Source organism: Cnephaeus nilssonii, assembly GCF_951640355.1.
Source record: "Cnephaeus nilssonii genome assembly, chromosome: 16".
Taxonomy (NCBI): Eukaryota; Metazoa; Chordata; class Mammalia; order Chiroptera; family Vespertilionidae; genus Cnephaeus; species Cnephaeus nilssonii.
Window position 1 is genome coordinate 53,289,402 of NC_137087.1, and position 24,794 is coordinate 53,314,195.

The 24,794-nt window shown below is 37.8% G+C and overlaps 1 protein-coding gene across 1 annotated transcript in view; it reads right to left on the reverse strand.

The window, feature by feature from the left end:
* The window catches only part of CCDC186 (coiled-coil domain containing 186), a 37,648-nt gene extending 13,201 nt beyond the window's left edge, over positions 1 to 24,447 (reverse strand). The window contains exons 1-7 of the mRNA XM_079793902.1: positions 24,246 to 24,447; positions 13,533 to 14,219; positions 8,048 to 8,174; positions 5,253 to 5,381; positions 3,013 to 3,225; positions 1,308 to 1,427; positions 327 to 431 (exon numbers count right to left, since the gene is read on the reverse strand). Coding sequence (XP_079650028.1) covers positions 327 to 431; positions 1,308 to 1,427; positions 3,013 to 3,225; positions 5,253 to 5,381; positions 8,048 to 8,174; positions 13,533 to 14,185 — 1,347 coding nt within the window. The 5' untranslated portion in view covers positions 14,186 to 14,219; positions 24,246 to 24,447. The remainder of the gene's footprint in view (positions 1 to 326; positions 432 to 1,307; positions 1,428 to 3,012; positions 3,226 to 5,252; positions 5,382 to 8,047; positions 8,175 to 13,532; positions 14,220 to 24,245) is intronic.
* Positions 24,448 to 24,794: the final 347 nt, after the last annotated feature.

The following is a 24,794-nucleotide window of genomic DNA, read 5'->3' on the forward strand; positions in this document are numbered from 1 at the left end:
ATGACTTCGTTGAAAGATTTTAAATATGTTGATTTTGCAAGAACAAGAATTGCATACCTAAGATATGTAACATAATACAGTGGGTTTTTTAACTTATACATTTACAAACATGTACTCTTTATTCTTCTGACGTTTTCTAGTGTTTTTATTTAATTAATGAGATCTCTATATAAGCTACAAGTACTTTGACATCAGAAATAACCTGTATTTTATTTAATTGACCTACCAATACACTCCACACTTCAAATATTACAGATACAAGCTTTAATGAAACAATATTAATATTGGCATAATTTGTTACTAATCTATTAGAAAAGTTAGCATACCTGGTATGTTTTTATCATATCCTGACAATTTTTTCGTATCTGATCTGCTTCTTCCTTTGCTTGGGTTAACTTTGTTGTTGTCTCTTTGAGTTTATCTTTGGTTTCCTGCATTGATAAAGGACAGTGACAAACGTGGGCACAATGATGTGATGAATGGTAGGAACAATGACCAGGGCAGAGAAAGTTTTTGTCTCGGCACTGCCACTGAGGGGCCGAATAATTAAAAGCCATTAAATAAAGTTAAATTTTATAAGGTTCTCAGCAAATCACTAGAATTTACTAACTAACCTGGTAAGACAACAAGAGCAAATATTAAATAGTTCTTTGCACACACACACAGAAGACAATTCTTGGGTTTATGGCCGTGGTATGTATTAAAAACTGCTTTTTTATAGATTCATGCTGCAGTTTGGTTTCTATTCCTAACCACTCTCCTGAAACAGCAATTCTGAAGGTTTGCAGGGACTACTCTCTCGTTAAATTCAATTACTTCCTTTTTCTTGTTTCTTCTTCTTCTTGACTTTGCTCCAGTTCTGACCACTCCCTACTCTTTGAACATCCTTCCTGTTTCCATTACAAGACAGTATGCTGTTTTGTCCCTCTTCATTGTTGCCTTCTTTAGCTCCTCAACTGCCTTTCTATTTCCTGTGGCAATTTCCCAAGATATATCCCTGCCCTCAGCTCTTTCTCCATACTTTTGCAGAGTACCCATCCAGTCCCAGGGGTTTGGCTTGGCTATCATGTGGATTTCAAATTAAAACATCTCCTCCTAGTAGCTTCCCTTCAGAAAGGGGCAAATGCTGCTATTCTGCCTTCCCATCGATAGAATCCAGGGCATCCCTAGATTCTAACAACTGATACAGTCACCAAATATGCAGGCCCAAGCTATCCTATAGGAGTCACTAAATTAAACTTTATGCCTCATTAACTATTACTGCATTTGCTCTTAAAACTGATTCTAATGATTTTTCCAGTACTCACCTTGTGCGAATCCATTTCCACTTTTAATTTGTTTTGTGCCCATTTTACTTTAATGATGTGAGAGTTGATATCTTCTTTTAGTTTTTCTATTTCTCTGATGAGTCTAGTAGCTTCACCTTCCTAAAATAATATCACTAGGTCATATTTTTTATTTTACAATCAACCAATTATTTGTGTGTGTTTATCCCGCCTCAAAATAATCAATACAATAACACAATAATTCAGAAGATGGCACATTATTATGGCCTATAAGCCATAAAACCGATTTAATGCGCAAATCATAAGAGAGCAGTAAAATCCTAAATCCTATCAACAGACATAATTAACATATAATTTAACCAACTAGATATGTTGCAAGTACAAGCATACCTTTATTCTTCTCAACCACTTGGCTTTAAGGTAAAATAAGAATTAAATTGGTTTTGCCAAGATTTCTGAGACAATGACAACTTTCCTGAACTAAAAGTTAATAAAAAAATAACATTAGCCCTAACCGGTTTGGCTCAGTGGATAAAGTGTCGGCCTTCGGACTGAAGGGTCCCAGGTTTAATTCTGGTCAAGGGCATGTACCTTGGTTTCGGGCACATCCCCAGTAAGGAGTGTGCAGGAGGCAGCTGATCGATGTTTCTAACTCTGTATCCCTCTCCCTTCCTCTCTGTAAAAAAATCAATAAAATATATTTTAAAAATAAATAAATAAATAACATTAGCTTGGCCAGCATGGCTCAGTGGTTGAGCATCAACCTATGACCCAGAAGATCACAATTCGATTCCCGGTCAGGGCACATGCCTAGATTGCGGGCTCGATCCCCAGTGTGGGCACGCAGAAAGCAGTGATCAATGAATCTCACTCATCACTGATGTTTCTATCTCTCTCTCCCTCTCCCTTTCTCTCTGAGATCAATAAAAATATATTCTAAAAAAATAATAACATTCATCAAGAAGATCAAGAAGTGATAATCCACTGGAAATGAGATCATGCAATGAGGCTGCTAGTTAACACAAGGGCTCTGAATAGCTAAGTAATTAAATCTCCTTAGTCAGCATCTAAGAACAATGTTTGTTTGTTTATTTTGTTAATCCTCACCCAAGGACTTTTTTCCATTGATTTTTAGAGAGAGTGGAAGGGATGGGTAGAGACAGAGAGAAACATTGATTGGTTGCCTCCCGCACACACCCCAACTGGGGCGGGGGATCCTGCAACTGAGGTATGTGCCCTTGACAAGAATCCAACCCTCGACCCTGAGTCCATGGGCCAATGCTCTAACCACTGAGCAAAATTGGCTAGGGCTAAGAACCCCCCAAAATGCAAATTCTATTCTATAATGATAAGTGTTACATTAGGATTCTGGTCAAATGATACTTACTAAACCATTCACACTTTGACACTACTATGTATATATCTTGCCAAAATCTTCCTTTGAGGCACAAACTAATTTCTTCAACATATAGATTTGATGAAAAAGTTGTTTAAAAGATCTTTCAAGAAAACTTTATCTAATAAACAACATATGTCAATTTCTCATCTTTTTCCAGTAACACTTTCTGCACACAGGTAACAACTGGAATTACTAAAGCATTCACATACTTAGACGGTAAACAACTTGATGTTTAATAGTGGTTTAACCATGGTAAGTTATGATTATCTGATTAAGAAAAAGCAAACAGAATACATTTCAAATAAGGTGCAATAGCGCAAGTTATACCTTTGTTTCATACAGCTGGTGCAAACGTCCTTTCTCTTGAGAAAGCAGCTTAATTTTGTTAGTATTTTTCTCAGTTTCTTTATTTGCATCTCTAAGTTTTCTCTCAAGTATCTCTTTTTCCTTTCGGAGGTCTAAAGATTCTTTCTCACCTCTTACATACTTCATTATCATTGCTTCTTTTTCCTGGCGAGCCTCTTCACATTTCTTATTGGCCTTTGAAAAAAAGTATCTAGCATTAAATTTTTAAAATAAAACTAAATTTTAAAATATTATTTTTCTATAATATTACCAATGTATTTTTTGGTTTTGAAACAACATTCCCAGGATCTGTGAAATTTTAAAAAGGAAAGGAAAAATTCAAAACTATAGATAAACAATAAACAGATTAATGTCATTAATATTTATTTTACCCTTTCCTATTCCTTTTACTTTGGCTGATATGGCTGCTGTTTTCTGTTTACTCCTCTGGGTCCACTTTCCCTCTCTTTCCCATCCACCCTGTGCTTCAGCAAGATGACCTCAGACACTACAGCAACAAGTTTCCTTGCCTCATACTTCCAGTTGGTTCAGCCAACAGGAGTCACTAGACAGAAGATCAGGAGGGTAGGCAGAGCGGGAGATCTGGCTCCTCCAGGGTCACCTCAGGTTGGTCAAAGGAGACTGCCCCGGTCAGGTGCTCTCTCTATACCACCACTGTCTCTCTGAGTTGCACGATCTGTGCCCTCTCCCATTTCTTTAGCCCGGGGGTGGGGAATGTCCGGCTCTCAAGCCATATAAGGCCTGCAAAATCATTCGGTCTGGCCCTGCCGAGGCATGAGGGGTGAGTTAATTAAATGTTTGATCAAATTTAGCAGGCTAATTTTTCAGCTGATAATTTTGTATGGCCTGTGAATGATGTTATAAATATCCAAACAGCCCTTGGCAGAAAAAAGGTTGCCCACCCCTGCTTTAGCCCAAAGAGCAATAATGGCTCCACCAGCAGCCCCAGAACCCTTCATTTTCCCTCATTGGGCAACCTAAGTCCTGCCCATACCTTTGTGAAAGTCCTTTTATTAAATTCTCCTCAATCACTGATTTCTGTTTTCTGCCAGGATGCTTACTGCATGGCTAACAATTTTCTAAAAGCTATAAACTTAGCTCCCTCGCCAAAAAAAAAAAAAAAAGTAACAATATACTAATTAATGATCATCTGATTTCCTATATATGAAAGCTTTCTAAAGTATTTCACATTTAATAAGAAATACCCAATTGAATTGTTACATCTATATACGCATTTCAAATTCCCTATTATTGTAAGCTTTTACTCCAAATTCTAAAATTTTATACAAAAACTACAGATAGCCTTTCACTTAAGTAATCCATAGTTTGCAAATATGACGAAACACATATTTACCTAAGCTTTAGGGATTTTCAATGGCAGAGAGTGGTAAGCACCCACTGATACTGTAACTAAGTTGATGATGCTATAGTGTCAGGATATTGTAGGAAAAGCTCCTATGCTCTTATGAAACGTGTCTGAAAAACATGTTTCCTGAAGTTCTGGTACAGCAGATAATCACATCTAATAAATATTCAAAATATTATACAGACACATTTCCAGGTCCCACCCTAAATAATGGCAGCACCCACTTCACAGAGCTGTTGGGAGGATTATGTCAGTCCATGTATGGGCACAGATAAAGGAAGAGGAAGCAGTAAAAGTCTTTGGATTTGACCAGTTTAAGATGTTTACCACTGACTTCAATGAAGATAAAGCATGAACAAACAAGATAATCAATAGGATTCAATGGGCAACTAAAATTATTAGATATATTAAACAGGGGAGAAACAGTTATAAAAAAAAGATATACAATAAGATCTCCATCAAGTAGGGAAAAAAGTGTATAAATATGTATAACTTCTACATGCATACATAATAAAATATATAACAAAATATCAATTATTAGCTATGGACCAAGGACTGGGATTTAAAGGGATTGGAGCAGGAAGGGAGAAGTACAAATGAAGAAGGATTTTCATTTTTCATTCTACACTTTTCCTAATTTATTAAATGATTTGTTGTAAGTAGCACATTATTTTTATATTGCTTTAGCATTTTTAAAAAGTTAATTTTTAGAGGGATAAAATTATCCATTCCTAAAATAACATTGATGTCCAAAATCAGCTAACAGGATTAGTTTACTTTCATAAACAAGAGAGAATCACCAGAAAGTTAATAATGATAATGACTTGAAAAATACCTGTTCCATCCGATGAGCCATCTCTTTGTGTAACTGCTGAACTGCATTTTTAGTTGCATTATCTTGAGCTATTAGTTTATCTTTGGAAGCTTTAACTTCTTTATTAAGTTCCTCTATTTTTGATTCTAACTGTAAAGAAAATTATTTCCATATTATTTTTATAGCTGTATCAAAACAGACCATCACTACCTCAAATAAATATAAACAATATAAATAAACACAAGGAAAGCAACAAATATATTTCAAAGAGTAAATGTTAGCAATGTTTCTGTATCTCATTAGAATTAAGTTAGTATAAATCTGGAGCAGATTCTGATAAGATGGACGGTAAGCTCTAGAGTAAGCATGTCAAACTGGCAGCCTACAACGAATATTTTGCAGCCCATCCAATATAATGGTATGTAAGAACCATTTTTGTGACTTAATTTTTACAATATCCTACTATACATAATCTATAATAATAAAAGCATAATATGCTAATTAGACCAGACAGCCGGATGTCCTGCCAGACGACCTTCTGGACAAAGCCCCTTGCACGAATTTCATGCATCTGGCCTCTAGTTATTAATAACGAACAACAACGTTCGCTAATGACTGATTACTATAATCGTGTTGCATTCATTTCCCTTACATGCCTTACATGCAGGCACACCATTTCTCTCCACTAATACTAGCAGCAAATATTTTAGCAGCCAATTGCCACATCATTAGTCTTGGACTGACTTGTTTTATGTGTGCAATGGGAAATATTTCGTTTTCTGAGAACAACAAAAATAGGTTTATTTGTGTTACACTTATTAATTTGTGCAGTTATTCAGTATCTGGTAAGTTAATATTAAAGAAAAAATTATTAATTTTCATTAAAATGTTCTATTATTTTATGTTAACAGTTTCTCATTTATTTCAGCCCTTTGCATGTCTCTATCAAAATAAACCTACGTTTCTATGACAATTGAAGCTTTTGTTTTTTTGCAACCCACATAAACTTAAACCTTGTTTATTTGGCCCGTGTTAGCCTTTGAGTTCGACATGCTTGCTCTAAAGTAATTACTATGGAAATAACTAAAAAATATAGTGAAAATATCATAAAGGAAATTTAAATATTACATGCAAAAGAAAGTAGTAATAGATAAACAGGGAAACAAAAAGACATGAGACATAAAAAAGTAAAATTGGAAGATATAAATCCAACTGTTAATAATAATATTAAAAATAATAATAATAATAATAAGTGACAGCAAATTAAATAATAATATCAAAAGGCAGAGACTGTCAGATTGGAATAAAAAAACAAGATCCCAAATATGTTGTCTATAAGAGATGCTTCAGATTCGAAGATATAAATTCAAACTAAAAGGATGAAAAAAGTTGCTATTTGCATATATCATGCAAACAGCAACTATAAGAAAGTAAAAGTACTACACTAAATATCAGACAGGCCGGCTGGGGGGAGGGGTCGTGAGCAGCTGGCAGGCCAGCCTCACCCCCAATCGAGGTGGGGGGCAATCAGGGGTGAGGCCGGCCTGGGGAGGGGCCGCAGGCGGTGGGCCAGTTGGCCCTGCCCCCTGATCAAACTCCTGATCAAACTCCCAGTCAAAGGGACAATTTGCATATTAGCCTTTTATTATATAGGATTATCTGTTATCTACTGTTATTTTCATTATATAACTTTCTGTGAAAGATGACACAAAAGACTCTTAAGGCTAGAATGCTTCTAATCCTGTCCCCAGAAGAAAAAGTAGCTCAGAAAAATAAAGAGCAGCTCAATTTTGCTACCAGTCTAAATATTCACTTTACTGATTCATGAAGAAAGGAAGGAAGGAAGAAGGGGAGGGAAGAAAAGGGGAGGGGAGGAGAGAGAAGTGAGGGGAGAGGAAGGAGGGAGAAGAGAGGGGTGAGGGAAGGAGAAAGGGGGGAGGGAAAGGGGAGGAAGGAAAAGGAGAGGTGAGGAAGGATAAGGCTGGAGAAGCCAGCTAGCCAGATAAAATCTGAAGTAGGAGAGCCAAAGTTCACAGTATAGTTAATATTAAACTATAAGCTTAAAAATATTCTAATGCCATATATGAATTTTTATATATTGTTTTTCCTTTAATTGGTAAAAAGTCTATCTGCCAAATCAAGTCGCCTTCTCAGATTTCTACCATATATAGAATACAATCACAAATATATAGAATATAATCACACATATCATATAAAAATATTGATTCCCACTTTATAAAAGAGAATGCTTTACACACCAAGCAACCCTCTAACTTAAAAGACAAAACTTTTTGTTTATACACAAATTTCCAGAAATGCACTTATCTATATATATAAAAGCCTAAGAGACCATCGCAACCAAATGGACGACCAAACAGGCTGCATGGGGTAACCAGGTCGGTTGTTTAGTGAGGGGCAACCAAACAACCGAGCAGCAGGCTGCGTGGGGCGACCAGGCCCACGGGGGGGGGGGGGGGGGGGCAACCAGGCAGGCAGGGGGGTGGGTACTGAGGGGTGACCTGGCTGGCGGGAGGGGGAGCAGTTGGGGGTGACCAGGCCAGCAGGGGTGGCAGTTAGGGACCATCAGGCAGGCAGGCAGGTGAGCAGTTAGTAGCCAGTGGACCCGGATTGTGAGAGAGATATCCCTCAGGATCGGGCCTAAATCAGCAGTCAGACATCCCTCGAGGGGTCCTGGATTGGAGAGGGTGCAGGCTGAGCTGAGGGGACCCCTGCCTCCCCATGCACGAATTTCATGCACCGGGCCTCTAGTTTATTTTATAAATTGAAACGTAGTCTTTAAAGATTTGTCTTCTTACCTGTTTAATTGTGTTCATATGCTGCTTCTCTGTTTCTGTTCTTTTTTTTAGTTCGTCTCTTAAATTGTCTTTTTCTGAACATATATCTAAAATGAGCTCCTGATGCTTCTTATTTTCTTTAATTAACCTAAATGTGAAAAGGACAGTGTAAGTAAAACATAATTTAAAAAGGGGAGATGGAATATAATCTGTATGCAGATTAGGGTGTAGATACTTATGACAAATAAATCAATATTCCTAAGAAATCCTTTTGTAATGACACATTACACTTTGGAAAAAAAAATCTCTGGCCAATCAGGCTATTAACATTTTTCTAGAAACCTGTATATTCCAAATCAAGTGAATATACTCAGAAAAAAACACCACACTCTTTTAAGTTTATGTCTTTGGGCATCACAATTATGAAATTCATCCCTTCAGATGAGCAATCCTCAAAGAGAGGTAATTTTGCCCCTCCATGCGTTTGTCTGGAGACATTTTGGTTGCCACAACAGGGATTGCAATTGCTACTAGCTTCTTGTGAGTGGAGGCCTGGGACACTAAACATCTTACAAACAAATAATGACTTACCCCAAATATCAATGGTGCTGAGGTTGAGAAATCTTGCTTTAGATTTTAAAAATACTTTAATGCTATTTTAATAGTTATAGAAGAGTAGTCAATATAAAATAACAAAAGCTTAAGCAGATGTTTAATTTTGAATCCCCTAGAAAAGTATAAATAAAACCTTAAAAATTACCTGCAATAAGGTCAGTTATCTAAGAAGGTTAACAGCTAATATTTTAGGATGATTAATAGCAACAGCTAGTACTTAAAATTTATTGCACAATTACTACTTACTAAGTTTAGCTTTAATTGCATTTCATTTAACTCAAGCTTATGAAATTAAAGTTTATGAAATAATAATTATCTTTTTAATGAATTTTTAAAAAACCTGAAGCCTAGAATGTGTTCCAGTTCATTAGGCTAGTAAGTGGTTGAACTGAGATTTGAACCCAGCTGTAATTCTTTAGCCCAGGTCTTTACATCTACTTTGAAGATCTCTCATTTCACTCAACAAATGCTTATAGGGGCACCTACTATGTACCTATATTATTCTGCATGTTAGAAGTCCATTAGCAAACCATCCCTGCCCACAGGGAACTTACATTCTAAGGGAGAATATTAAAATAAACAACCAGTAGATGTATAATAAAATCCCTGGTAGTGATTAAGTCCTATTAACAAAACTAAAGGAAGGCAGGCTCTAGGACAGACAGTCACTTGAGCTGTGATTTTTAGATAAGGTGGTCAGGGTAGGCCTTTCTAAGGACCACAGGACTATAGTGAGGAAGTAAATCATGCAAATATTCGGAAAAAAGAAAAATGTATCATTCATGAAAATTTAAGCCAAAGGAACTGAAAGGCAATTTTAGAACTAACCTGAGTCATGAAGCATTTAATTGAGTTAAAAACATTGTGTAACAAAAGGTTAATCTAGATTTAAAATGACAATATCTGACATTTTTATAATGCCTACTATACACAAAACAATCTCATCAGGTAAGTATCACCCCCCTCATACAGAAGAACAATCTTTGACTCAGAGGTTGATTTGGCTGGAAAAGGGGCTCTCAAATGGCGGTGGGCATCTTCCAACTCTGGGACTCTGACCAGAACTGTGCTTACTCGTCTACCATGCTGCCACTGTCCAGACAGGAGAGACTAAAAGAGAGGAATTAAATTTATCTAGAAAATTAGGAATATAGTAGAAAATTAATAACCTTTAACTAATTCATTTCAGATACATTAAAAATCCTCTAAATCAGACTAACTAGGCTTATACTTTAACTTTGCTATTTACTAGCATGTGACCTTGAACAAATGTTTAATCTATTTGTGCTTCAGTCACTTCATCTGGAAAATATAACAGTTCATACCAAATAGGGTTGCTGTAAGGATTCTATGAGTTAAAATACGTAAAGTGCCAGGCATGATTAACAGCATGTTAAGTGTTTGCTGCTATTATTATTAAATGTACATCTTATAATTTACAAGAGAGGCATGAAAGTGATTAAGAGTCCAGATCTAAGGAAAGTGGAAGAGGCATCAGGGATAATCTCAAAGGGAAGGTCTAAAAAAATAAGTAGAGCTAGCAGGGAAATGAGGAAGTTGCCCTAAAAAGCAAGAATGGCAGCAACACTGATAGTTTCAAGTACAAAGTCATATAGTTTATTCAAAATAGCAGCATTCTTCCTAGTCCAGGAAGAATATGAGTGGGACTAGCAGCAATTAGTTTTGGGGTAGTATTAACCCTTTGCACTCGCTTGCTTTTTTCTCGATTCCTTTATTCTACTCGGGATTTAATTTTTTAAATACCCCAGATTTTACAAAGCGCGGCAGTAGAATAAAAAACTGGAGTTTCTTTTCATACAAACTTATTTATTTGGATTTTTTTATATTTCAAATTATTGATACATTCAAAGAGTAATTTTAATCTCGACATCCGAGTGCAAAAGGTTAAAAAGGTCTTGGAGTCTCAAAACAGATTTGTGCACTCATATTCACAGCAGCATTATTCACAATAGCCAAAAGCTGGAAGCAGCCCAAATGTCCACTGATAGATGAGTGGATAAACAAAATGTGGTATATACATACAAAGGAATATTATTCAGCCTTAAAAAGGAAGAAAATTCTAATAGATGCTACAGTATAGATAAACCCTGAAGACAGGTGCTAAGTGAAATAAGCTGGTCACTAGTGGCAAATTACTACATACGATTTCATTTATATGAAACATCAAGAGTAGTCAAACTCTTAGAAACAAAGTTCAGTTGATCCTTGAAAAACATGGGGTTTGGGGCACAGACCCTTTGGCAATTAAAAATCCATGTATAACTTTTGATTCTCCCAAAAACTTAACTACTAATAGCCTACTGTCAACCAGAAGCCTTACTGACAATATAAGCAGTCAATTAACAGATATTTTGTGTCATATGTATTATATACTGTATGCTTACAATAAAGCTAGCAGAAAGAAAATCATAGGAAAATACATTCACAGTACTATCCATATTTTTTAAAAATCCATGTAAAAATGGACCCACATAGTTCAAACTAGTGCTATTCAAAGGTCAACTGTAGAATGGTGGTTGCTAAGGACTGGAAGCAGGGGGGAATAAAAAGTTGTTTAATTCATATAGAGTTTCAGATTTGCAAGAATAAAAAGCTATGGAAATTTTTAACAATGTGAATATAATATAATTAACACTAGCCAACTGTACACTTATAAAAATGTTTAAGATGGTAAATTTTATGTTGTCTATTTTATCACAGTTGAAAATAAAAATAAAAAAATAGAAAAAAAGCCCTGGCCAGTGTTGCCCAATAGTTGGAGTGTCAGCCCTCACATTCAAGGATCAAAGAGCACATGTCTGGGTTGTAGGTTCACTCCCTGACCCCTTCTCGGGAGACAACCAGTCAAAGTGTTTCTCTCACATAGATGTTTCTCTCTCCTCTCCCCTCCCTGCTCCCTCCTTCCTTTCCACTCTGAAAAAGCAATGGAAAAAATATCCTCTGGTGAGGATTAACAAACAAAAGGAAAAAAAGAGGGGCTCTGGTTGCTAGGAGATTAAAGTTCAATGGATAAACCAATGAAGGATAAGCTAGTCTGAGGAATACTGATCCACTGAGCAAGATAATCTGAAATAGTACAGACTGGAAGCAAGTTATCATTAAAGGGCAATTACATATCCTGCAATATTTGAATTATGCTTTATTCTGTCATCCTCCTCTGGTATGTAAACTTCCTCCTCCCCTTTACTACACACACACCTCCCATTCATGTATCATTTTTTAAAGAGAATCAGTCTGTATTTCAGTGAAGGCTAGCATGTTTTATTTTCCTTTCTTAAAGGTTATAAATGAGTACCTAACCATAAGCACCACTTACATATGTAAATCTAGAATAAAAATACAAAAAAAAAAAAAATACAGGGTGATATACTACTATTAGAAAAAGATAAAGTGAAATTAAAACTTGTTAAAATAGAAATTAACTCCACAAATACAAGAAGTCTAAAAATAATCATGTTCTTATTTACTGAATGATAACCAATTCTTCTGTTCTCTACATTTTAATCTTTTTAAATCAATAAGTTTACAATGAAGATTTTAAGAAAATTTTTAATTTTATGACTTCTCATTTCATTTTGAACTACTCTTCATTTTGACATTATGCTTTACCTTCTTTCAAACCTGAAAAATTTTAGTTGTCTTTATAAATATTTCTAGATCTTTAATATATTTACACCTTTTAATAAAAAATTCCTTTAGACTTACATATTAAGACATGTAAAACAGAAATTTTAAATCATATTCAAAATATTGACTTTATACATATCTGTTTATATATGCTTATATCTGACAGATATATAATACTAGAGGCATGGTGCACAAATTCGTGCACCAGCGAGGTTCCTCGGCCTGGCCTGTGGGATTGGGCCAAAACCGGCTCTCTGACATCCCCCGAGGGGTCCCAGATTGCGAGAAGGTGCAGGCCAGGCTGAGGGACCCCACCAGTGCACCATCGCTGCCACGGAGGAACGTGGGAGGTTGGCCAGCAGAGGAGGGACCTTGGGAGGGCTCCAGGGTGTGTCCCATTGGTCTCTCTCAGTCCCGATCAGCCAGACCCCAGCAGCAAGCTAACCTACTGGTCAGAGTGTCTGCCCCCTGGTGGTCGGTGCACGTCATAGTGAGCGGTTGAGCGGCATTAGCATATTACGCTTTGATTGCTTGAACTGCTGACTGTATGACCGGACACTTAGCATATTAGGCTTTTATTATATAGGATAGAGGTGGGCAAAAGTAGGTTTATAGTTGTAAATAAGCAAAACAGTCTATTCTTATATTATTATTAACTAGTAGCCCTGCACACGAATCCGTGCGCCAGTAGCTCTCTGCGGGGCCTGGCTGCTCCGTGTCCGCTGCCCAGAGGCTCTCCGCGGCCCAGAGGCCCATCTGCGGCCAGGTGTGGAATGCTTGCCTTGTCGCCGTGGCAATGAAGCAAGCATTCCACCAGGCTGCTCATGCTACTCACTCTCAGCATCGTCTCCCCGTGACTTGGGGTCTCCGGTGGGGCTGAGTGGACTGGGCGCCACCATATTTGCGATGGAGTGATGGTTAATTTGCATATTACCTTTTTATTAGATAGGATTATCGTGTTATTTATAACTATAAACCTATTTTTGCCCACCCCATATAAAAACAGTGATGCATACCTATTATTTCTAAAATAATACAAGTAAAAATACCACATTCTAAAAAGATAGACAAATCGAATAACCAACATTTGCTTAATTATTCAGTAAATACATAATTGTGGATCAACTACAATGTGTGTGGCTCTATTGTGGAATTAAAAGTGGACAAGATAATACCTTCCTTTAAAGAATGCCATCTTTAATTCCTGTGGAAAAAAATAACCTGAAAAAAATTAAAAACTTACTTCTTTATGGTGTGCTCCTGCTGCAAATACTTATCTTGCACACATTTTTCAGACATAATTAATGCATGTTCTCCCTTATTCATTCCATTTGGTACTCGGTGTTCTGAAAAATCCGTAGATAAGAGCTCAGATTCTATTTCTTCTAACAAATCCTCTGATGTTGAAACATTCTTTATCTTTGAAATAAGTTTCTTGGTGCAGTCTGTATCATAGGGACTTTCTGAGTAAGTCTTTTGACTAGCTGCTTCTGTAAATGTGGAGGACCTTAATTCTGCCAATATTTGACTTACTGTCTGTTCAGTTTCATTTGTTTTTGAAACTTGTTTTGTAAAATCTCCACCAGGAAAATTAGTTATTTGTTCAGAATTTTCTGGGCATACATCTGTTTTAGAATCTTTACTTCCACCATGATCTGGAATACAGTTCTCCTGTGCTTCAATTTGATTACTGTTTTCATTAGGCTGACATGAAGTTTTATCAAAGTTTAATGACAATAGTTGGGACTCATTTTCTAAGCTGCTGCTTTCATCACCAGAAAACGAGTTGTTTGAGTCTTCCTTTAGTTCAGATGTTTTCCCAATATTTTTACCAGAGGAAATGGAGGCTGTGTGCTCTGTCTCTGACATGCTGACTGGCACCAACTCACTCTGCATTTCTTCAAATCTGTTCCTGATCTTCGTTTTACATCTAAGAAAATCAAAACATCAAAGTTTAAAAAAACCCAAAACTTTTAAAAACCAAGACGCCCTATATACACAGAGTGGCCAGATTATTATGATCTCTGAACGCTGAACACATAATAATCTGGCCACTCAGTGTGTGTGTGTGTGTGTGTGTGTGTGTGTGTGTGTGTATTAGAGGCCCGGTGCATGAATTCGTGCATGGGTGGGGTCTGGCCAGTCTGGCCAGGGGGAGGAGACATGGGCGATTGGCCGGCCGGCCTGCCTGCTGGTCGAACTCTTGCTCGAGGGGACAATTTGCATATTAGCCTTTTATTAGATAGGATATACACTGAGTGGCCAGATTATTATGTGTTCAGAGATCATAATAATCTGGCCACTCAGTGTATTTGCACATATTCCATGATGTGGAATAACTAAGACCACACATTTTTACTACTAAAAACTCTTTTAAAAGTCATTCCTTGACAGAGAGAAAAAAAGAAAGACTAGGACAGCCAATCCATGTGTGCCACAACCAACAGGACAGTACAAAGTTTCATACTCTTTCCTCCTTCAATTCAGTCATACAACTCCACTTCAGGTGCAGTTTGGCACTCCTCAATCACCCCCATAAGATGCTGGATATGGAATAAGACTAGTAACTGGGAGATTAGTGCCAAAGATGGTTTAAAATTCCTTCAGCTCCACAAGAGAAAAAAGAGTACCTCAATAATCTATAGGAAAATAAGATAGCAATGACAACATCAGAAGAGAAATTACAAACCAAGATAAAACAAGACACATGAACAATGACAAAAACTCAGAAGGAAAACTAAACAATAACAAAACAGTTACTATAGCCCAAACAACTAGAGCTGAGTTGAAAAAAATTATGGTAAAGATCCCTGGCAGGGATTCCTTTTTCTTCCAGGCTGGCATCCAGGAAGTACCATGGTGAATTCCAAACATGTTCATCAAGAATAAACCATACTTGGCTCTCCCTCCCGAGAGCATGCCCACGCCTTTCCTTCCCCCTCCTCTTACTCAACAGGTGTACATCTCCTAAACTCTAGGGACCCCATGAGACTTGCAACCAGGAGAGTAATGGGCAGAGGCAGCTCATCCCAGGCTAACCCCCAGAACCTGCCTGTCTCTAAGGCCCCCTTTTCTCTGACTTTCCAGCGAGGTGATAAAGAAATAAGCCTTTGGCTCACTTCTTCCACTTAGCAGGAAAAAGTGACTTTTATTTCTCAGTGAGCCAAAGCAGCCCCACCTAGGCTCACGCCTGCTGTTTCTCCTGTCCTAAGCCCTCCCTGTTTCACTTTCCCCAGCTTTAATAAGAAAAAGAAAAAGAAAGAGAAGAAACAATATTCAGTGTAACTCGAGTGGAGGCACTGCCTAGGTCATAAAAGCCATATTTACAAAACTAACTCGATATTGTTAGAATCCATTTTTTTGTTATTTATGAGGGTTACTATTCTAGCTATTTCCGGAAAATAATTCAACTTCAATCTTGATGATTTTGTCAGATATCAACAAAGCATATACATGGTAGATGAATTACTGGAGTCATATAAAGTTGGGTAAAATGTGGGCAAGTCATAGTTTTGACAGCAACTAGGAAAGAAATAATTCCAGATGCAAGGTGAACTTATAAAAAAGAAAAATTAAATTATTGAGTAACAGAAAGGTTCATGTTCATTTTGGTCTATGATGGAGGTGGTGGTCAGAGGATGGTGAAAAAGGGTAAGAGAAGATAGCTAGGTACAATGCTCATCAGAATGATATACAGGAGTGAATTTTGTTAAGGACAATAAATCATGATCGACTTGGACATACTTCATTAATCTATAGAGCTTTAGCATACAGTAGGTTCTCAAATATTTGTTGAATTAAAACACAGAAGTGACATTTGAGGAGCATTATTCTAGGAATGCAGAAAACAGGAAGAATAATTCTAAGAAAGGAAGAGAAGACCAGCTTGTTTGTCAAATACCCTGCCTTTGAGTATAGACTGTCCTTTGGGGTATCAACTAATATTGACATTCGTCTTAATACTCTGAATTATAACATATTTCCAAACAGTCAAATAGAAATTACCATTATCTTGCTGCATATATGTTATAACTAAGACATAGCCTACACTAGTATTAAAGCTTGGTTTACTAGTAGACCATACAAATAAGTACAGTAAATTGATAATTAAGAACTCACGAGTATGTTGTATTCCAAAATCTAGGACAAAGTAAAATCATTCTCACACAGGGGCACTACCTTCCCCAAAGTAACTCACTTTAACTTGTGAATGTGTTGCTGCTGAATTTGAACTTTTAATTTAGAAATCAATCTAAAAGCTAAGGAAGGAAGTGGTTCTAAGCAACGTAACTAGTCCATGTTGTATCAACTGAAGTAGAACTCAGAGCTGACCAAAATGTAATGGACAGCAGATGAAGAATCTATTTAAAAGACAGTAAGTCTATAAAGACATTGCAACTCTCCAGAACAGAGAGAGCAAGTGAGAAGAAACTCAATCATTTGAGCACTTCATGAATTTTTACTGTCATGCTATGTCAAAAAAAAGCACTAAACAAATATTGGCTCTTATCCCCTCATCCAGCTTTCATATTCTCCAGGGTTTCAGTCCTCAACTTTATTTTCCCTCCCACAATTCACCCACTTCCATGCCTTGAGCCAACAACTCCTAGTTGATGCCCACATTATTTTCAGTCCTGTTCTTAAGTTACAGACAACAAATTATCTATACCTTCATTTTCACTCTATCTCTGTATCTATATTAAAATCTCCACCTGAATATAGGCAATTCCACTGAATGTTCCACCATAACCTCATACTCAAATGGTTAAATCTAAAATCCAATGAATAGCTCCAATGATTGAGGACCCCTATTAATCTTTTTTGTCAATAGTATCATTTTTCTTAGTCATGACTCCTACTTTTCCTTTGCCTTCTTACTCTTTTACCAATTTCATGTCTCCTACAATTATACCATCCTTTCTACTGTCACTGTTCCCACATGCAACCCAATCTAGGCCTGACCACTTCATATAAGGAACACTTGAATTGTTGGTTTCTCAATCTCACTCCATTCGTCCCTCCTGTTTTCCTTCCTGCAACTCCAAGTAGAGAAGCAAGGTTGATTAAAGGGCAAGTGACTTGAGACAACACTAGGACAAATGTCACTCAATCCAGAGAAGGGATGGAAATTTGTAATATTGGCTCTGCAAAAAAAAAAGGGGGAACAGAAGAGCCCTATGAATTGGGTCCTCAATGGCAGAAGGGGCCATGAAGCTACAACATCGCCCCTAAAAATCCCACACACACCACCTCCACAGAGCCCACCATCAAATGCAACCAGATGGATTACAGTAAGGGCAGGGCTATCTCTTCCCTCTTTAGAGGTTTGGGTAATGAAAACTCTGCCCCCACTGACTGCTCTTCTCTCTACTCCAAAAGGGCTAGGTAGAGAAAGGAAAGGGAACATATTTTAGAGCCAGATTATACCTCCTCCTCAATCCAAGCCGCTGGAAACCTTTCTTCAGGAAGAAAATGTGATTTTTTGAAAATTATTGAAACCTGTCTTGATTTCTGGAATGAGTTTTCTCTAGTAACCAAAAGTTGCAGAAAAGTTATGACATCAAACCAAGATATTATTAAGGAACAGCACTTCAGAGGGAAGTGAAGGGAGATGGGGGCATTTTACACAGTATGACTGGAGACCCATTGAGGAAAAAACACACAAAACCATTTCATGTTCATATTTCAGAGTTGTGATTCCTCCAGTAAACCAGTTGTACGACTTTTCCCATCTTCTCTCTCAACACATTCCTAAAAGCCTAGTACTTCACTGTCCTCTACTAGTCCCTGACTAGTCTACTCACAATTCCAACTGCACACTAACCTTCCCCGGGCTGCTCCCATCCAGAATGTCCTTTCCTTTCTTCTCTCCAGAGCCTAATTATATTTAAAGAACTGATTCTAACGCCACATCTTCCTCCAAATTTTCCCTCATCACAAGTACAAAATTATCTCTCAGGAAAATGAAAACATACTGCATTTATACTTATCAAGCAGAGTCACAGCCTTCCTTGTGACATTCCTAAACTTTCAAGGAGGAGGAACTGAATCACTCACTCTGAACTGAATGAATCTTAAATCTCAAACAACAGTAATAATAAGTAGGTAAATAAATCTAACAAATGTACCGTCTACTGCATTTACACTCATTCTTACAAATGCTATTCCGTGGTTCTCGATGAGAGTGGCACCCTCTGGGTTTACACAATAATCTGAGGAACTGAACAGCATTTAGTGGATGGGAACCAGGTTGTAAGGAAACTCATGATGTGCAAGATAGCACAGAACAACAAAAATTTGTCTCATTCTGCTGGATATTCATCTAGGTAAACAAACAAACAAAAGTCCCTGATTTTATAATTTTCTCAGCATAGACTGTTTTACTATTATACTCCTGTAAATTACAAACTGCTTAGTTTAACCTCAAAAGACAAGTACTTTCTATAGTGTTGCTCAGTGATATGCCCATGATCTTTGAAAAAGTCATCATATAACATGGCATCTGATAACCACTAAGCTTTCAAACTTAGTTTCCTGATGCTTAAATGGAGGCAAAAGGAAAAGGAGGTGTTAATGAAGATCCATGTGTATATACAGTATGTAACAGCACTATCACCAAGGATTAAATAACTATACAAGAACGATAAGGGGGAAAAAAAAAAAAAAAGAACGATAAGGGGAGTGGGACCACGATGAGTTTGATTATGTCCATGATTAACCAGGGGGAAAAAATCTGAGTCTTCTTGTGGGCCTCCAGTTGGCAATGCTGATGTAGACCAATTGGTTTGCTGTCCAAGTTTCTTCGGGAGTTGGGGGAGGAAGTATGGCCATCAAAGCTACTGAGGATGGAATAATGTAGAAGTAGGTTAGGGGGGGGATAAAAACTAGACACTTGTTTACAAGATGGGTTTAATAAGTGCTTGTATAAATTAAATTAACACTCATTTAGATATAGTGATTACAATTAAAGTTACAATATCTTTTGCTTTTTTGAAGTAAAAAGTAACAGTTACCTGACTTTTAGCAACTATAGCTCATTAGGGGAAAATACTGTAGTATTTAAAACTTAGCACAGTCAGAAAATCCTCTTAATTCAGCACTTTTTCCCCCCAGAGCTGTTTGTTTCTGACACAGTACTACAGGACCAATTCACACTTCTAAATTGTTCCAGTGAAGTGAGAACTGGTTTCGCTCTTACTGGAGCTCATCAGCTGTAGGCAACTGGTCAAGAAACATTTTTTATTTGCCTCAAGACAACCATTACCCACCTTGGATTTTATTTCTTCATGAAAGAACTCACATTTGTACAAAATTATTCCCATGCAAGAGCCATATAAATGAAAACACTGTCTCTAACAGGTTTGTTTTCCTGGTAAATTAGCAGTATAAACAACAAAAAACCTAAGCTTATTCAATAAATTGCAAATACAAATGAATCCAATCCACAGATTTTGGTAAAAGGCCTCATACAAAAGTATCGTCAGAAATCCATTCCAAACTAGAAGGTAATTCATTCACCAAATATGAACTCAGTGTGTATTATGTGCAGGGACTGCTCTATATTTTAGGAGCATAGCAATAAATAAAAATCTCTTATAGAGATTACATTCTGATATAGTGGAGCAATATATAGAAGCGCTATGTTAAATTTTTTACTCTTTGTGTTTACAGTATTTTAATTTGAAGATCTATCAATGCTATCTATCTGCATAAGTGTTTTTTAACACATTGTGGACGGATCATGAGAACTCTCGCTTCATATTACAGTGTTTTACAAAGTATCATACTTTAAAAAGATATTAGCTTGTAAGAACCTGTAATAAATAACTTCAAAATGCAATGGGTATTTAATTTTAAAGCGTGCCTTTAACATTTATGTAAACGTTTCTTTGTATTTAACATTTATGTAAACGTTTTTTGTACTCGTTCAATAGAAACTTATCTGGCCATTGGGTAAAGCTAGCAATAAAACTACTAGTCCACAATGTGTTAAATCAACAGAAAAATCTGACTCAGTTCAGCATATTATTTACAACTACAAATTTTTAAATTACAAACTATACCATTTGAGTCTCAAATAATACCAGCTGTATATTTTTCAAATAATGTCCATTAAGATAAGCAAGTAAAGCCTATGAGAGGATTCTGTTCTTCAATATAACGATTTACCATCATTTTACGGACAAGTAGATTAAAAAGGCTTTTACATAGTCCCCAAATAAACTTTGAAAGCAGCATAATCAAATAACTTATCTTTCTCACCAGTTCTAACAAGGTTCTGATATCACAATTAAAGTCAGAGGCAAAAAATTATATTAAAAGACATCTGTAGCCCAACATAATCGGATCCCAACCTCTAAGTAAATGATTTTTAATAGTATTCACTTTAAAATACAAACACTTTCCTGGATAAAGTTTTTAAAAATAGAATAAAATAATAGGACCGAAAAGAACCTGTATAAGAAACATAAAGACCTTGCTTCACATGAAAATATTTGACACTGAAGTTCACAGAAGGTGAATTTATGCAAATCAAATTCTACTTTTAAAAGAGCTGGCTACTACAAAGAATTCCAGATTAGTATGATCAAAAGGCAGAATTATTTTATAAAATAGTCACATTCTAATTAAGCTTTTGGGTAAAATTTAATATATTGGATTTCCTTTACATGAAATATAATCACTAGATTTTTAAAGTTGCCTTTAGTCCACCAGTTTAAAATGTATGTTATATTGAGGCCAAGGTCAATTATCCCTGTAAGGATTTGTTAATCTTTGCACCCAACACTCAGGGCAGGGTGCATTTTTTGATATATGCATTATATCACAAATAGATGTTAAAAAGACAGACTCAGGGCAATCGATGCAGCAGGATCCCTCACACCATACCAGTAGTACCAAATCCTTCAACAGAACAACTGGAGAAAGAAATTATGGTCCATCAAGATTCCAGGAAAAAGAGGGTAAGTGGCCACATCATATATTACATTATCAAGTTATATGTCATATTATCAGCTTGGTATCTTAGATCAATGCAATTTTATATACTTCTAATAACTTTTAAAGCAGAAAGTTATTAATATAGAAATCTTATTTTGAAGCTGCTTGTATAGAGCTCACAATCTGAATTTTAATAAGTCAAAGAAAACATTAAGTATTTTCCACTAATTATTTTCCCCAAAAATCTGAAAACTAAAAGGAGGAAAAAAACTGACTACAGTTCTTTTCAAAAAGAAAGGCTAATAACCTAAAAAAAAAGAAAAAAAGATAAAAAATAAGTGTGCCTTACATTATGGAGTTCTGATTGTTTAAATTTTGAAGCCATACCTTTGGCCTGGGCTTGGTTAATTTGATATGATGTCGTTTACCAAAAAATCAAATTATTCATTAGCACTTTCTACATAATCATCCCTATAGTAGACTATCAGTCCATGTCTCTTGATGTCAGACAAATCTATTCACAATCCAATCAATACTTCCCTTTTCTGGGTTTGATTTCCACTTCATATCTATTGCTCTTTCACCCCAATATTGTTCCTTTTGTTTCTTCTTAGCCCAAATATTTAAAATCTCAGTAACTGAGATATAAAGTTCAAAGGACAAATTTGAAATAATGATAAGATTAGAGGGTTATTTGTAAATTTCAATTATCTGTTCCCACTGTTGCCCTGAAACAAATATTAAATATAACATTCACAATATTAGAAACTGTGTCTTATTTATAAAAACTTTGAGAATTGATTTTAGTTATTTAAAGCTAGAGGTAAGAGATAAAAGGAAAATCTAAACTTTATTCAAATAAAAATAACAGAATTTAAGGATTCTTTTTTTTGTTTTGTTAATCCTCACCTGAGGATATTTTTTCCATGGATTTTTAGAGAGAGTGGGAGGGAGGGAGAGGGGAGAGGGAGAGAGACACATTGATTGGTTGCCTCCCAACCCAGCCCCACACCAACCTGGACCAGCAGGGGCTGGAACCTGCAACTCAGGTACACACCCTTGACCTTGCCAGGAATAGAACCTATCATCCTTCCGTGTGCAGGCCCAACACTCTAACCACTGAGAAACACAGGCCAGATTAAGGATTCTTTAACATGCAACTGTTCCATGAATTAGTGCAGATTACTAGTCATTCTTCAAAGGCAAAGATGATTTTTCTAAGTCTGTAAATAAGGCTGCGTTGTCCTATCATTTCTCCCTAAAGAATGAGAATACTGCTGCACTGTTCTACCTTCACTCCACGATGTATGCATGTAGCTGAAAGATGTTTTTAAATTAAATATACTAAGCAATCATCATCAGCTGTGCTGTCATTGTATAGCATCAAAGAGCAACTCTTGAGTTTATGGGTAAAGGAATAAAAGGTTATAGTGTGGTTACTGTGCGTTAGCAATAAATAAGACTCTGAAATACTCATGACACTGCTTAAAGAAATCTTCCAAGTTTACATGCAGGTATTCTGAATTAGACATGGTCCTATAAGTAAAATCAATCTAAAGACAATCCATGCATTTCTGGGGAATAAAAGCAATATGAACACATGCAGGGAATTTCCAGGTAGATTCCTCAGTAATTCTACATGCTTGCCTGTTACAATGTAAAAAGGGAGTTTTAGTTCTTTAAATTCTGCAAGATTTGTGAATTACTCAATACCATTACTGAGTTTTAGATAACATGAAAAGACCATAAAGGAAGGGATAAAAGAACCAGGCCAATCATCACTGTTTTCTATTTGAGTAACGATGAATAAAGAATTGAAAAGTAGCTGTACAGAGAGAGCAAACTTGATACACAAGCAGATAGTTCAGTTTCACTATCAATGTCTTTAGAACCTTAATCTTTCCCACAAGATCAACACTGCACATATCAAGGTGTAGTTAGTAGTTGGGAAAGCTACACCCACTAGCATACCTAAACATTTTTAATAGACCTTTTATTTTTTTTTTTTTGAATGACTAACCAGCACACCTCTTGAAACACTGTTCCAATGATTTACTGCACATTTTCCTTAGAAAAACTCCCAGCCTATCTATCATTTCGGAAGAAATCAAAAAAGCTGGGCATCAAGGGAACATGACCCAGGTACCGAGAAAACGACCAAAACGCCTGGGACGGGACGGCGTATTTTTACTATTCTGTCGGATTCCCATAGGTAAGAAGACTATCAACTGAAAGAGGCAGTTTCTAATACAAATGTTTTTTTACTCCAAAGGCAGGTCTCTTTCCTCTATACAAAATAAAGACATGAAATTAGCTGTACTGAGTAAATTGTTAACAGCTGAGCCACCACCACACCTGCACGGTTCCCCAGGATCGCTACTCCGGGACCTGTAAGAAGGTGCTTTTTTCCCCCATTTTACACGTTAGGCAGAGACACAAATGTGAAATACCACCCTTACCAGCCAAGGTTCATCACATGCCTTGGTGTCTTTGGAAGGAAGGCAACATAAAAACAAAAGACCAGGTCTCTCATAGTCACAATCCCAAAGACTCGTCTCTTAGTTAAAAATCACAATAGTGGCAGTGTTTAGGATAAAAAGTAGCCACAACAGTCAACACAACACACACACACACACACACTCCACTTGGACAGACAAAAAGAGAAAACAGGCGACTGAGTCTAAGAAAGATCGCAAGCAGGTGGGGCTGAGCCGCAGTTCGCATCGGGAGGCCGGGCCATCGGCCCAAATCCCGCCGCTCCCCAGGCACCACCGCTCGGGAGGCGCGGCGCCCCCGGCCCCCCGTCCACCCCTCCGGCCGCGTCCTCCCCGGGCAGCCCGGGACCGAGGGACGGAGGGAGGGCAAAGAGACCACGAACTCCGTCCCTAGCGCCTGCCTCCTCCTGTCCGACCGGAGCCACCCCAGGGCTCGCAGGACCGCGCGCGAAAAGGGGGCGGCCTCGCCGCGCAGCCACCGCGACTCCCCGGTCCGCCCCGGGCGCCCCTCGGGCACTCACCCCACTTCTCCGAGCCTCGGTCTGCACCCCTAGAGAGGCCGCGGGAGCTCCGCCCTAGGGACCCACTCCTCCATAACGGGGGGCGGCAGATCCGGAGATGCGAGGCGCAGCGGTGGAAGACGGGGCCGACACCGCGCTCTCTCGGCCGCGGCTTTTCCCCCCCAGACCCCCGCGGAGCTGACACATCAACAAAGATGGCGGCGGTGCCGGAGCCGGCTTGGATACAGCTGAGGGGGCGGGGCTCCCCGGGAGAGCCAATCAGCGCGGTGCGTCTGGTGTGACGCGCCTCGCCTTGGGCCAATGTAACCTGCCTGCAGGGGGCGGGGCCGGCGCGGCGCAGCGCTGCCTCCCGTCCCGGAGCAGCCAGCCCGGCTCTCCCGGCACCCACGCCCGGGCGCAGCCGGCTTTGGCGGTAGCTAGTCCTGTCCTACCTCCGACGCCTCTCCGGACCCCAGCGAGTGACTTCTTTCTGTGGGACGCGCTCATTGGACACCACCCTCCTCATCCTTTGGCCCTTCCTCTATTAGTCAGGACAGAGAATCAAGCAAT